This window comes from Scomber scombrus, chromosome 9 (genome assembly GCF_963691925.1).
Source record: "Scomber scombrus chromosome 9, fScoSco1.1, whole genome shotgun sequence".
NCBI lineage: Eukaryota > Metazoa > Chordata > Actinopteri > Scombriformes > Scombridae > Scomber > Scomber scombrus.
This window is the reverse complement of record NC_084978.1, coordinates 11,337,587-11,353,106: the sequence shown is the minus strand read 5'-3', so window position 1 is coordinate 11,353,106 and position 15,520 is coordinate 11,337,587. Positions and strand designations below refer to the sequence as shown.

Sequence of the window (15,520 nt, the reverse complement as noted above, 5' to 3'; positions counted from 1 at the left end):
CAGTCACTTGAGGGACACCATGAGATAGTGGAACACTAGAGACGTCAGCTTCTCTAAGCTGTGTTCAAGGAGAGGTGAAAGTGAACAAAATACTGCTTCAGCAGCAAATTACTGTAGACCAGAGCACTGTCAGTAATATGAGGATTATTCAATTTTTAATACATGTGGATTTACGGTTGTTCTGTGTCTGACTCCTGTCTAATTTGTGTGTGTGTGTGTGTGTGTTTTTTTTTGCAGATTAACCCGAGCGAGGTGGAGGCTCTTCTTTCTCGGCTGCCCTGCACCTTCAGACAGGAACTGACCGGTGTTGGAGCCAGTCTGGAAAAACGCTGGAACTTCTGCGGCTTCCAGGGCATCAAAAGCACATAAACTCTGTTGGTGACACTTCTGGGACATGGAAGAGACAACGGGCCGACACGGCAGCACAGCGGGGACACTGTAGACATGTGAAAGTAACAGTATAAAGCCCACAAATATCAAACACAGTGGACTATACCTGACTGGACAAGGACACAGAAGACTAAGCACAGATCTCAGATTAGGAGGGGATGTTACACAACTTCGCATTTCAGGGACTCTGTGTAGATGGCAGAGACGTAAAAACACAGCATTTCCATGGTTTAAAAGGAATGTTGACATCAAACCACGGTGACAAAGTCTTCATGAGCTTGAACTCTCAGCTTCTAAGTGTCTGCAAAATATTTTTAGACATGAAAAATCTCTAGGAGACGCAGAAGAGCACTGATTCCTACAGTCACTGGATTATTATGTAGTTGTTGCCCACATGGGCAGGGCATTGTACTCTCCGAGCCTGCAGATGTGTCAGTGCGGGCCAGGACTACAGGGCTAATATGCGAGGTTATCAGGGTCTAACTGAATACTTCAAACCTCAAAAGCCTTTGGCCTCCATCTCTTCTCTTTTTTGCTGTTCCTGGTTTGTAACATAGATCAAAAATGGATATATTTCTTCATTATCTGTAAAGGCTGTTAACAGTTGCATAGAATCATTTGTTGTAATACACTGTAAATGCTTGGATGATATTTTTGATTATAAAAAAAAAAAAAAGACCTTTGAATATAACAATGTTTGAGTATATTTTTATATGTCTGATGCTCACAGAGGCTGGTTTTAAAAATAAGTGTGTGTGTGTGTCTGTATCTGTGTCTGTGTCTCTGTCTGTCTGTCTGTCTGTCTGTCTGTCTGTCTGTCTGTCTGTCTGTCTGTGTCTGTGTGTGTTTGTGTGTCTGTGTCTGTGTCTGTCTGTCTGTCTGTCTGTCTGTCTGTCTGTCTGTCTGTCTGTCTGTCTGTCTGTGTCTGTGTGTGTTTGTGTGTCTGTGTCTGTGTCTGTGTCTGTCTGTCTGTCTGTCTGTCTGTCTGTCTGTCTGTCTGTCTGTCTGTCTGTCTGTGTGTGTGTGTGTGTGTGTGTGTGTGTGTGTGTGTGTGTGTGTGTGTCTGTGTCTGTGTCTGTGTCTGTCTCTGTGTGTGTGTGTGTGTGTGTGTGTGTGTCTGTGTGTGTGTGTGTGTGTGTGTGTGTGTGTGTGTGTGTGTGTGTGTGTGTGTGTGTGTGTGAGGTGAGTGCAGTCTCCAGTTCAACATCAGTCCTGAGAGACACGCACACACCTGCACCTACACAAGACAAGTGGTCCACTTCTAAGTTTGTGCCCATTCTTGCTTGAAGGGCATATTCCCATTTTCTTTTTTTTATGTCTACCTTTGTTTTGTTCAAATTCAAATCTTGAATAAGGTCATGCGTCTTTCAAAAGACTATCACTCCTGACTCTCAGCCTGGCTATAAAGCTGCATCACACTTAACTGGGAAACACACATAGGGGATCATGTTAATGGTGTTTAATTGGTGAAGCAGTCTATGTGTGCGGTTTCTGGAGTCACACAAAATGTTTGCGTGTGTATGCTGTTTGACTGGATCCATATATTAAGCTATTATACAACACTCTACAGAGGGGAGTTTTCTAGACCACCTTCCCCAGACAGAGAGCTCTCATCACCAGGACTGGAGGTTCCTCTCAAAAGCCCAGTCAAGCATCCTGAATGCGCCACTGCTGGGCGGCATGTGCTTTTCCCCTGCTGCTCTAGGAAACCAAGGCTTATTATTACACATCATAATAATAACAAAACTTTATTTATGTAGTACCTTTCGTACAGAGGTTGTAGCTTAAATTACTTTACAATAAAGTGAAGAAGCAAGAAACAAATAAAAACAGGAACATTGAAACAAGTGCAAATACTGCAAGATAAGACGAAACAATTAAATTAATCACAAACAAAAGAGCAGCAAATAGCAAAAATAGGTATGCTTAGAACAACAGAATATGTGAAAGATGAGAATAAAACAAAGGAAAAGTGAGGGTTGATTAAAAGCAGTGTGGGATAAATAAGTTCACAGAGCTTGCATCTCTTATAGCCTTTATTAGAGAATTCCATAGTTTTGTATCATCGTTAAAAAAAAACTGAGCTGCCGATTGTCTTTTTTATGTGATAATTTGAATTTGACAAAAACCCGCGACAGAGGATATCAGAGGCCGTGAAGGATTATAAAATGTGACATTATTTACTCTCATTGGCCCCTTCCATCTCCTTCAGGCGCTGCATTGGAAAAATGACCACTCATGGTGTTGTCAGCATACTAGTCCTTGTACGTGAATTAATAATAGGGGAATGAATATGTTTTGCCTACGAGCTCCTACAGGGCTTTTCTTCCGTACACATATATTCATTATTAACAACAGCAGCTTGAAAGGGAAGAGGGTTTCATGGGTGAAAAGTATCTGTCGTGGGAGTGGAGTTGTTTGAATGTTAAATACTGTATGTAACCTCCAACCCACTGAGCTTGTAGGCTCCTGTCAAGCGCGATTAGAAAAGAGCTGGTGCTGTAATGCTGTGCATAATTTTTTTATGTGTTGTCGTAGCAAGTGCAAAGATCATGCCTGCTTCTCTGTTATAAGATATTTTACATTTATTTGTTATGATGATGACTGATGGACGGGGAGCTGCAAATTCTCGCTCCTGCCGGCTCGTCGACACACTTGGGAGGGTGAGAGAAGCTGCCTGTACAGAGCTGTGCATCACTACACTTCCTCTCCACACTTGATCTCAGCACAACATCCCTGATGACAAACTCCAGCACACCTCACACCAGCCTCTCTCACTCAGTTTCTCTCTTGCTTTCCTTGACATAAACAAAACACTAATATGGTGCATTCTTTCCTTTCAGAGACTGTCTTCTTTCTAGCGTTTCCTCCCAACTGAGTTGCCATTCCTATGCGCTGATAAACTGGAGGCATTCACAATTTATCTCTTTACAGCTGTTTGTGTGTGGGCGTGCTTGCGCAAACATGCCAGCGTGCTTGTGACTGTGCATCAGGTTTTCGGGCATCACACAAGGAGGTAAACACAGACTAATTAAATCCACCAGCAGTCCCTGGTGAATGCCGCTCTCCATTCACTTTGTCGCTGTGACACAGTGAGGAGCCTCCTCATTAATTCAATTCAAGACGTATGCAAGCAAAAGGCGTTTAAGGGTGTGATTTCACTCACCGGCAGAGATGAGGCCGTTAGAAGAATGCCACCTTGTAAAGTATCTGGGAGAGATGTTTGAAGATGTCCTTGGGTATTTGCTGATGTAAAGCTTGAGCAAATACTGAGCCTGAATTTAAAATTTAAGGGCACTGGTGTTATTCTGTGGGGATTTCTTGAATCTAAATCCATTTATACATACTCACATCACGTTTAAGATGGGTATAATTGGATGTGAAGAGATAAGCAGCTTCTTTTGGGTGATATCATGATGCTCGAGATACCCTTAATTACCTTTTCGTCTCATGTTGCTTCCTGAAGGCATTTACCTAATTATGATTATGTCCTCCCTTGAGCGAGCAGGTGAGAGGATGTGTGCTATGTATGCAGCACATGGCACATCTCATGTGGCCCAAAATAAGATAGGCAATCACACCAGAAAGTGGATTAGAAGAGCACAGAGGGGGCATCACTTCTAAACTCGTCCACACCAGTCATGGACCAACAGGTTTGCATTTGGAGTTTGGACACTCTGACAGACTGACATCTCACAGAGTAGTGCACTGCTGCTTCGCTTTTCACCAGATAAATCACTACAAATCTTAACTAGATATATCACCTTGTAAATCTTAAAAAGCCCATGGGCATGAGGTGGTGAGTCAACAGCTCCTCCTGTTGAGCACAACTGGAGCTACACTTTAAACGACCATTTTCCAGCCAGTGGGGCAGCACCAGGGGTGATTTGCATTTACAGCGGGTGTATGGCTTCAGCGCTGGGGGACATGTTCATGCAGCTTTCTTTCTCAATAAAAGCTGCATGGTCCTCATTAATTTATGTAGGCATAAAAGCTTCTAAATTTTACTGTTTCCAGGGTGCATCTCTGTGCTGCAACATGGCTCCAGAAACACTTGCCCACAGGCACTTGGAATGACATCTTAGAAACCAAAAACTATAGAATATTAAAGCTAGAATGAAAGAGATTGTATTTCTTTAAGGATTATTAGTTTGGCAGGTAACAAATCGTGTTTTGCACAATGTTGTTTTGTTTACTGTGTTTCGGTATGCTCACAAAATTGCGTGTGCTTTTAGCCTGGAATGACTGGCAAGTGTTAGAATAATTGCACTGCACACGCTGGGATGTCTGGGCACAGGATATTAAGCTGCAGATTTCACACGATGCATCACACCATTTCTACCCAATCTTTCATTCTCTGTTTGTCTCACTCCCTCCTTCCTTGTTTCTTCTATACATAGATCATCACACCAAGTAGGAAAATAGTTGAAAGCACAGCAGTAAATGCCCATAAGGTATTTGCACCCACTAAGCAGGCTCTTCCTCATCAAATACACAGACCCCACAGGTGAGAGGAAGGGTGCAGAGGGGAAACAATAAGAACAGAAAGGAAAGAAGCCTCTGTACTCGGGGAAATATATTCATGGTTTTCGTCTTCTTCTTAATCCCTTTGTAGTCTAATACTGTTTACTGGTGAGACAATGTCCTGTGGTCCAGCAGCAGGAACCAATGGGCCTGATCAGGGTGCTTGATCTGAAGTAACAGCACAGAGCAGCTCATGCCAGGTTAGATGCGATAGTGAAACTCCTAATGAGTGATGGTCTTCATGCTGTCATGAATCAGTGACCTTTACCAAAGAAGAATTTCCTTGCACCGACAGCAATTATCTGCACAATGGAAACTGTTTATTTCTACACATGAGAGGTGGTTGGGTTGGCATCGGTTCTTTGACATGTCCTCTTTTGTGTAAGCTCTTTCCAAAAACACTGGTGTAAAGTATTTATTATGTTTGGCAAAGCACCCATGTGGTGTTTTCATTTAAGTGACTGTAGGATTTCCATTAAGTCCTTGTTGAACTGCAAACACGTAAAGCCCGGAGGGATGCCTGGCACCTCAGGAGTTCATGAGTTCTGTGAGCCTGAGCCCATACAAACACACACACAGACAGATCTGTCCATGAAGTAAAATATGTGAGGTAATAGAAGTGGACAATATGGACAAAATCTACTGTACAGAGCTGCAATATTCAGAAGATCAATGGGCTACTTAAACTAGAAAGTGTTTTGATCAGTGAATAATCATTTTAGCAATTTGTCAAGCAAAACTTTCTGGTTGCAGCACATTTGTAGATGTCACCAGGGGCTCTAAGAAATTGTAACAGCCATTTTTCATCCTTTTCTGGCATTTTATTGAAAAAACAATTAATTGATAATGAAAATAATTGTTGGTTACAGCCCAACTACCATGGTAAAAAATAATTATACAACTTTCCAATATAGTAATGGAAAAAACACCTCCCGATCCTGGAAGGTAAATATGGATCTTGTTGTTCTCATGTTGCAATCATTTGTGCTTCAGAGAGTTTGATTTAACTGAGATTAGATAGCTCTACAGTCAATGTGAATTTAGTTATCAGCACCAGCACAATCTCAAACACAAACCTGTACCTGAGCACAAATCCTATTTTTTTCACAGTAATTTCCAAGAATCATCAAACCAAAGGTCAGTTATATAATTGTAGACTAACTGAAAGAAAAGTGTATTATAGTCTACAGTTTATATAAAGAGAGTAGTGTTATTTACTTGAACTTCCAGAATAGGAACAGAAGATCTGGAAATGTGCCTCTCAAGACGGATATATGAGACCAAAATTCCTGATGAGCTATGCTGGACTGGACCTGAACCCAGAATCCAACTCTGAATATGATAAATGCAGGAGATGGAGGGGTGGAGGTGAGTACAACAAGCAACAAAATGAACGCTTATCAGAAGTCATGTCGATATCAGATTAATTTAATTAAACATAATTAAACAGCCACAATCAGCTGATCAAACTAAATGGGAACTATGTAGAGTATGTAAAGAGGGAACAAAGCTCAAAAGGTGGTCTAATCAGATTCTGTTAGACTGTATAGAAATGTATATCGGTCTTCTCCAGCTTTAAACTAACTCTCATTGTATATCCTTGCAGCTAATTATATAGGCAGACAATAGGTTATTGTTAAGGAATTGAATCAATTTAGCCTACAATCATCATCTCAGTCTTAACAGATTCTACACCACGATAACAAAATTTCACCAATTAACTGTAGTGCAAAATTATTCTGAAACTCCTGCTTCTCAAGTTTTAGTATTAACTGCTGTACTTGTAGGAATTGTAGCATTTTCCAGAGAGCTGCTACGGGTTTTAATCAGCTCCTGTGAAGTAAAGTCAATTGGGGGTTTTTCAACAACTCACTATAGTCTCAAAGAAAAGTGTTCTTAACATTTAGCGTCATGTATGTTAATAGAGTCAACAAAATATTAGGATCACTTTTCAATATAATGCACTCCAGTGCACCAACACTATACCCACTATGACCTCAATGATAAACATAAAGTTGAATTATCACTCTTCTGACAATGTTAACAAAAACTGAAAATGTACTCAAGCTTTGTAGATGTAGAATTTGTAGCACAACTGTTGTATTGGATTGCATTATATTGCACGGGTGTACCTAATGTGTTACATCTAACCAAGACTCTTGTAGCCATGAACTACCTTACTACAAAGCAGGCAATACTATCATGAAAATACATTAAATAAAAACCAAACAAACCCACACAAAAAAACCCTTTCTTCCTTAAAAAAAAAAAAAAAAATATATATATATATATATATATATATATATATATATATATTTCTAAAATCAGCTGTGTCTACCACAGGGTACTACTTCCTCACATATGGAGGAAGGACTAAATTGTGCATGTTCAGAGTGAATCAGTTGATTTCTAACTTGCTCCTGATTAGAGAAATGGTGTCACAACTAACCCATGTTACAACCATCCCTGGCCTCCCCTAATTATGTCAATCTTAATGTATTATGGTTAATTTTGTACTGTCCAAATATTTGAACAAAATGTATTTTGATGCTTTGGCAACATTGTTCTTAAAACTTTAATGCCAACAAAACCCACTGAGTTGAATTAAATTGAACTGAACTGTATATTGTATTGTACTGTTAGGGTCACAGAATTTGATGGGTCACCAAATAAGGCGTAACACTGGCGCTACAGTGAGTGACGTCACGCCTCATTACGTCCCTACAGTCCACGTGTGTATTGTTTTAAAAAATATATTTTAACTTGGTGATGTGGAGATCAGTGTCAGGTGAGTTCAGACAGTCAGCTGAGGCTCAGCTGAGGCTCTGTTGGATGTGTAAGTAGCAGGAACTGTTTTTAACACGTCAGCCGGTTTATAAAGTCATGACACTGAAACTGATACGGAATATTGACCTTGTTTACGAGTCATTCTCTCACGGATAGTTCTCACGACTCGGTGTGTGGACGTTCTTGAAAGCTTGAGATGTGACTTACTGGAGACTTGTGTTAATGATTTCAAATAATATCAGAGGCTATTGAATCATCATTTCTTAATAGAAAAATGGCACTAAATGTGGGGCAGACGTTTGTGGTCACCAGATGATATGATATCTTTAATGTCTTTGGTTAACTATGGCGCCACCATGAGGTTAGCATGTTTGGTTCAGACTTACATGTTTTGTGTGTTTGTATTGTTGTTGTTTTTAAAAACTTTATTGTATTGCTGTCAAATAAATGTAGTGGAGGAGAAAGTACAATATTTCTCTGTGAAATGTCATGCAGTGCGAGTATAAAGTAGCATCAAAGTGAAATACGAATACCTCAAAACTGCATATAAGTACATCACTTGGGTAAATGTCCTTGTTACTTTCCACCACTGGCCAAATATTATTTGGAGGGATTATCTTTGCATACCAGAAGTTGGTGTGCATCAAATGACAGAGTGAAAAGTGAACAGATATTGAATTTTATACAAACATTTTCCCTGCAGGATGAATTGTAACAATTTCAGTGATCCCATGACTTTCCATTTAGCGCCATCATCAGGTTAAAATTTCAGTTTGTATACAATATTATTTTATACCAGCAAACAAATCACATTCCCATCTGCCCCTGTTGTATTTTACATTTAGGTCAGTGTTGCTTAGCAAATATGAGCATGCCAACACACTGAACTGAGATGTTGGCTTTGGTAAATATAATAACTGTATCTTAACATCAGCTTGTTAGCATGTCGGCACTAAAAGCGCCACTAAGAATTACTTTTGTTGTATTAGCTGTCCTTGTTTCTAGTATGCAGGGAAAAATGTAAAATGCAGGAAACACAAAATATGAACTATTTTTGAAAAGCAGATGTCAATGGTCCATTTCTTTATTGTCTGTTACCTAGCAACGGGGTTCTCATGAATTAGACCATAACTTGACTTCCTTGTGTTGAAGGTACAACAACCTTGGGTTTCATTAAACCCATACATGTTATTATGGTCGAATCTGCCCCTTTGTACAGTTGAGAGTACTAAAACACATTTCTTTTAGCCTGAAATGTTGAGTTTTCATGACCGTTTCATTCATGTTGTCCACCACAAGGGACAGATATTTGGAAGACATTTTGAACCATTCATGTTGTAATACCATGCCCCACCCACCCAGATGGCAAATACCCAAAGTGTTATCTACAATTCCAGCTGAATACCATTTTTAGCTTTCTCTGTCATTTTGAGATATTGCATATTGCAGTTTTTAACAATATTTTCCATGCACCACAGGGTAGGCTATATTCTGCATATTGGGCCTATATTTAGATTCTGCCTTATTTTGTATGTTCAATTTATATTATTTTGGGTGTGCATATTTGTGCTCACCAAAAAACATGTTTTATTAAGAAATTAACACTTAATCAGATCAAATGGTATGAATACACATTGTAACATTAAATAAGAACAACACAAGGGAAGACATTTGGAAAAATATGTCTAGAAAATAATTGTATTCATTTAATAATAGCAAGGCTACAAAAGTGGACAACTTTTAAAAAAACAAACTGTTAAAACAAGGATCAAACCAACCTCCACCAACACTGACAGTCTACAGAGAGGATGGTCATGCCATTTTTAAATGATGGTAAAGATTTTGGGATACAGACTATGTTTTTGTCCCCTCTCTGTTTCTGTTTGAAAATGACATTACAGCTTTTGAAAATGAATGAAATACAGTATGTTAGCAGCCTGTCAGTGTTGGTGGAAGAAGGTATGATCCTCCTTCCTGCTTTAAACTCAAGTGTAAACCCCAAAGAATACACTCCCCCTGCTCTTTGAAAGGTTAATTAAGGATTAATCACCCATTTATTAATAACCGATGAGGTAATTATGAATGAAAAATGGATTTGTGGTTCAGAAGTTGGGTATTTTAAGTTCTTCTGCCACTTAGTGGGGGAAAAAGCAATTAACACAGCTTTAACATCCAGCATGCCTGAACACAGGGAGCACTAAATGAAAAAAACTAATCCACATGAACATTTCAGTAACTACCAGCAATAAAATGGAAAAAAATGAAAATCTATATTCCATTTGAAGTCATCTTTTGATGCAATTATTCTGTAGCTTTTTGTAGTTTTCTGTGTTTCTTTGCCTATAGATCTCCTTAGAAGTGATTACTGCTATTACATGCTAATCACCATTTGGTAATCATTAATTTATAAGAAAATAAAAGGAGACTTTCTGACTGCAGCCCTGGATTAACCACATGTGGATGTATTATAAGAGCTCTTACAATACATCCATGGAACAACAGAGCTGAGTGTGTCAATGTCATTAAAACTGCATCAGTCTTTTTTTAATGTCTTTCGGTTCCTTGCTGCACAGCTTGATCAAGATCCCAATGATACATTGAAGCAAAATCAACAGTGACAGCCCCTGAGCTTTCGCTCAATGCATGACTGACCCCTTATTAAACCCGATTGACTGTCAACGTGTAAGCTCTGTTCCCCAAGTTCCTGTCAGGGGTTTTGTGGAGAAGCAGCAGCATCTCTAACAGGAGGTAGAAAGACACCAAAACCGCTCAAACGAGCTGTATACATTGCTCAGTTGCTGAGTAATGTGGTATAGTTGGTAGGAATTTTCTGGTTTCTCAGAATATGTCTGACTGTGACATCAAAGTTTAAGCTATTTGTGTGTGTGTGTGTAGAGCTGAAGTTGTTTGTCTAAAATCACTGGTTTTAATTTAAATTTAAATATTTGCTGGTTTTCTTAGTCTTTTATGACTATATAATGGATATCTTTGAGTTTTGAACTGTAAATCAAACAGAAAGGTGTATGAGTATGTCAACTTGGGAAATTTGTGATGGGCATTTTCTAACATTTCATAGACCAAATGATTAAGTGATTAAAATAATCAGTAATTGCAGTAATCAGTAGTTACAGCCTTAACTGGACATAAGTGTCACTACTTAATTGGAGTCTTAAATGACTGTTTTGGCTTTCCTGCTCTTACTGTGTTGAAGAAAGGCACCAAAGCATTTGCAATTTTCTCTGAGATGTGTTCATGCGTCAAGGTTGTTACAAACATGGTGAAGTCGAAAAATAGTATGAAATCAAGAATTTAGAAAGAGAAAAATCAAGACATATGATATAAGATATAGAGGTCAAATTAAACTATATATAGCAGCGAAAACAGAAACAAGAATATATATTTGCTTAAAAAAATAATGAGCATGGACAAAGTCTTTCACTCGAGCGCCTTGGTTACAATCCTGAAGTGACACATACAGACACGTAATCTCGCTCATGATGAAAGTGTCTACATCCTCGCATTAATATGTTAAAAGTCTGCTTCATGTCGGTTTCCTCACACACTCAAAGCCTGCAACATTTCTTCAGCTGCATTATGTAAATAACAAGACCTGCATTCTAATAAATGCCAAGTAATTAGAATGCAATGCTGCTGTCTGATTTATGAATATTAATGGGATTTCACAACTCGCCACGGAGAAACAAACAAGCTGCGCTCCGCATTTATCTGCTGGAACATTTAAGGTATAAGGGAGACTGGATGTGCAGAGAAACATTGAGGTTTCTGTGAAATACTATAAACAAACAGCTGTGGCAGCTTGGCTATGTACCTTTTTCCCTTTTTTGCTGTTTGGTGATGTGTTTTTCTTACTTTTTGGGTTAGGGTTAAATTAACTGGTCAAATGTAGGCAATGTAATGTCATGTTTTGATATTTCCGGTGAATTAGAGTTTGTCAGAAAATATCAATGTTGTTTTTGTTTTTATGTTGTTTTTTGTCAGTCTCTCAGAAACAGAGCTCCCCATTTGACACCTATATCCAACAATCACTGTCACAGAAGAGGCAGAGAAACCAATTTATTTCTGACAGTGGCCTCAATAGGCCATAAATAGTGGAAATGTCTACCCTACAGCAAAGTTCACAGAATGGTGAAGGACTATATGAAGATATTGTGGGACGACTGTGCGAGGTGAAAAATTCCAAATGTAGCAGTGAAAGGACCGTGTCAACAGCTGAAGTCTATTTTGTGTAAATTTCAGGTGTCTGCAGCTACGGATTGAAGAATCATTCACAGACTCACTGTGGAGAGTACTACAGAGTTCAGTCGAGAATTTAGAAATAGCTGTTTATCAGAACATGGTCATCAGTGGCAACGTAGGCTTTCTAAATCATGTACTGATAGAAAAGAGGGAGAAAAAGTCATTTTTGTGATTGTGCCGTGTTTCAGATTCAACTATGGTTTGGCAGTTATCATGAGTGTCTGAGGAGGTTGATAGCCAAGTCCAGATTGTGAGCATTGATTGCAGAAGTTCAGCAAATTTCTCAGCTCAGTAAAGTGAGACGCTGTCAATGATTTTTCTTCACTATTTCATGTATTGCTTTTTTCTGACTGTCAGCAGTGCAGAGACAGCTGCCAACAAGGTTTCACCATTGTATTGAGTCATACTGAGTACAGATAGTGCAGGAAATATATAAGCAGAGACTATTAACTGTTGAAATTCTTTTTTATATTTTATGACATTCCTGCAACTGTGAAGTAACCACCGGATAAAACTTAATTAGTCTTCTGTCTCTTTCTCTAATAGTCTTATCAGTTCATGATTAATCACTTTGTACAAAAGCCTTTCACCAATAGTATACAGTATCGTTTTGTCTAAAAATTGCCCTATAAATACCAATCTGGAATTTATTTTGTTCTGTTTATTACATCAGGGCTAAAGCAGAGACACTGGCCTTACACCCTGTTCATCGGTTTGCAGTGACGCCGACATATTGGCATCAAGAAGATTGAAATCCCATCAAACCTTCTGCAGGTCTGTGCACAGCAAAGATTTAATTACGTTGTTCACAGTGAATGTCGCACATCCTGAGGACATGTAATTTGCTACAACCGTGATGTTAACAGCAGGGAATCTCAACATCCGTGGCATAAACTAAAAGCTGTTGGTTTGAAACTGAGTTTCAGCTGCTTTTTCATTTTGTGGATTTGATTAGATGTAATTGAGTCTTTATTCCTCTCTCTCTCTCTCTCTCTCTCTCTCTCTCTCTCTCTCTCTCTCTCTCTCTCTCTCTCTCTCTCTCCCTCTCTCTCTGTGTGTCCTTTGTCATAGGCTACTTTTGGGGACAAATATCAGATTTTGGGCCAGTTAAGTGGGGATGGTTTGTCTAACTGGGGACAAAAACTATGTGCTCAGTTGGGAACATTTTTGGGTCAGTGGTTAAGGTTAGAGTGAGTCTCCAGAAAATGAATGTAAGTCTATGTAAAGTCCCCAAAAGTTACCATGACCATGACATCCCAACTCTCCCGGAAGTTCAGGGAGTCCCCCGCATATTAATAGCGGCTCCCTGACGCCCCGAAATGAGATACAATATCCCGGAATGTAGAGCGAGCGAGCAAGAGTGCGCGCTAGAGAGTGACTGAACGCATGTGTTTGTGTGACTATCAATGCAGCGCGTGTGAGAGCACAGCGTCCTGATTGCTCTGCATTATTGCTTAGTAGACCAATCACCCCCCCCCAGACCGAACCTCCCTAAAATGAGTTTTTGCAGGTTGGGATGTCTGACTTTGGTTGAGAAATGCTGATACAAATTATTAGGCACACGCAGCAATCCTTCTTGCAGAATCATCAGTTCAAAGTTGGCCTGTAACTTCCCCCTTTTTGGAGCTCATTTTTCAAGTTTAGTTCAGCAAATCATTTCTGATTAGAAGTATGTTTTTCCTTATTACACTGAAATTTGTTTGGCACTTGTTTTGTCTAATCATGAATCACTACCACTTGAGATAAACAAATCTTTACTGTACCAACCTGTTAGCACACTTGTAACAAAACCCTCTAGTGTCATCACCAGGCCAAAGTTCACAGATGGTACCTCTTGAACTTTTGTTTTTTTAAGTCACATGTACTTGTATTCAAGAGGAAGTTTATGCTCCAAAGCCATAGCCTGGTGAAGGGAACTTTAGTTATATGACATTGATTTAGTTGACACATACTCCGCCCTGGGAAGTTTTATGATTTGCCATAAAACAAAGGTGTGGCGGGCACAACCTACATGTTGCTTGTAAGGAAATGTGTAGAGCACAGGACTGGTTATCCAAAGACGGCAGATTCACACACTGGTGAGCAATAAATCCTCTAAAACAAGTATATTCTGAATAAAGACTGCACACACATTATTAACAACCTTATGTGTAAACAAGCCTCAATGTACCTGCATGCAGTATACAAAGCCAGTTGTAATTTTACTCGCTGCTAAGTTGCAGCTGTATAGTTGTTTTGAATTGCTTCATGATCAATACTGTCGTGTTTTGCAGAGCCTTTGTCTCATTAGGAGGTATCGGCGTGGCTGTTATTTGTGAAGCCAGTTGGGCTTAAAGTCTTTATCATTTATGCGAGGACAACTTCAATTCACTGTAGAGAGGGTTTATTACTTACTTGGCAGATATTGCTTCAGTCTAACTCATCCATGCCGCTGTCAATAGAGTAAACACACCATGGTTAGGATGGCGAAACTCTCACAGCCAGTGACAGCATTTCTATTAGCACCAGCAGCACAGCTTAATGTTTTACCACAACATCTAAAGCCCCTCTGTCTGCTTCAGCATGTCTGTTTGTTTTTGTTTATGGTTGCCTAATTGTGACTCCCTGCCCTCTGTTGGTTAAGCTGTGCCAATTAGGATTTGATTTACATGTTATAAGTAGCACTTAGAATTACTTAATTAATTTAGATGTCAACATCATTGCAGTTGGTGACAAGTGAAAGAATGAAGACGGCCCTTCAAATCGACGGGCGCACTCAGGAACATTTACTGAAATATGACAGAATATAATATACAGACAGCTGACTCATACTGAGCTTTTTAAAATATGTGAATAAAAGTGACTCATTCAGGTGTTGATGCACAGTAACTGCAACTGCAAACTTATTTTACTTTTACATGATTCACCCTAACCCTATTTTTAGGTCATTAATGAATCATTAAGCGTTAAAAAAAAAAAAGACAGCTACCAATTACAAATTAGTCTGATCAACCACCTATAACTAACCTGTAAACATTCATTTTATCAGGATGTATTTAAATGAGAAAGGCAGCTACCTCTTAGCATACTGCAAAACTGTGATCAGTATGTATAGTCTCACTAAAAAATACTAAAATGGCTAATTATGATTACTGGAATCAGTTTATTACTGTTGAGTGACGGTTTAATTGATTCATCAATTCTGTAAAGTACATGCAGATGAAATACACTTCATATAAAAGTTGAAAGCTCCCTTTACATCCTCATGGGGCAGAGAGGCCAGTGTTTGTCTACCTTAAGGCTTACAGCCAAATATAGTTTCTAAGAAAGACCAAGGCTTGAAGCCCAACGCTTGAGAGTTATCCTTCGAAGGGGAAAAAAAAAGCCCACTTCAGTCTTCAAAAGTGAAAGTACCTTCTCATGCACGATGCCATTCACCCCCTTTTCTTTTTGCCATGGAAATGATTATTTTCAGTGGTGGAAGTATTCAGATCCTTTACTATAGAACTACCATTAACACAGTTTACAAGACCCTCAGTTACAAATCCTTGATTTAAAATTTTACTTGAGTAATAGGAATATG

At 39.1% G+C, this 15,520-nt stretch overlaps 1 protein-coding gene across 1 annotated transcript in view; it reads left to right on the top strand.

Annotated features, from left to right (window-relative positions):
• enox2 (ecto-NOX disulfide-thiol exchanger 2) overlaps positions 1–1,043 on the top strand; it is a 175,275-nt gene extending 174,232 nt beyond the window's left edge. Inside the window, exon 17 of the mRNA XM_062425353.1 lies at positions 238–1,043. Coding sequence (XP_062281337.1) covers positions 238–369 — 132 coding nt within the window. The 3' untranslated portion in view covers positions 370–1,043. The remainder of the gene's footprint in view (positions 1–237) is intronic.
• The last annotated feature ends 14,477 nt before the right edge of the window (positions 1,044–15,520 follow it).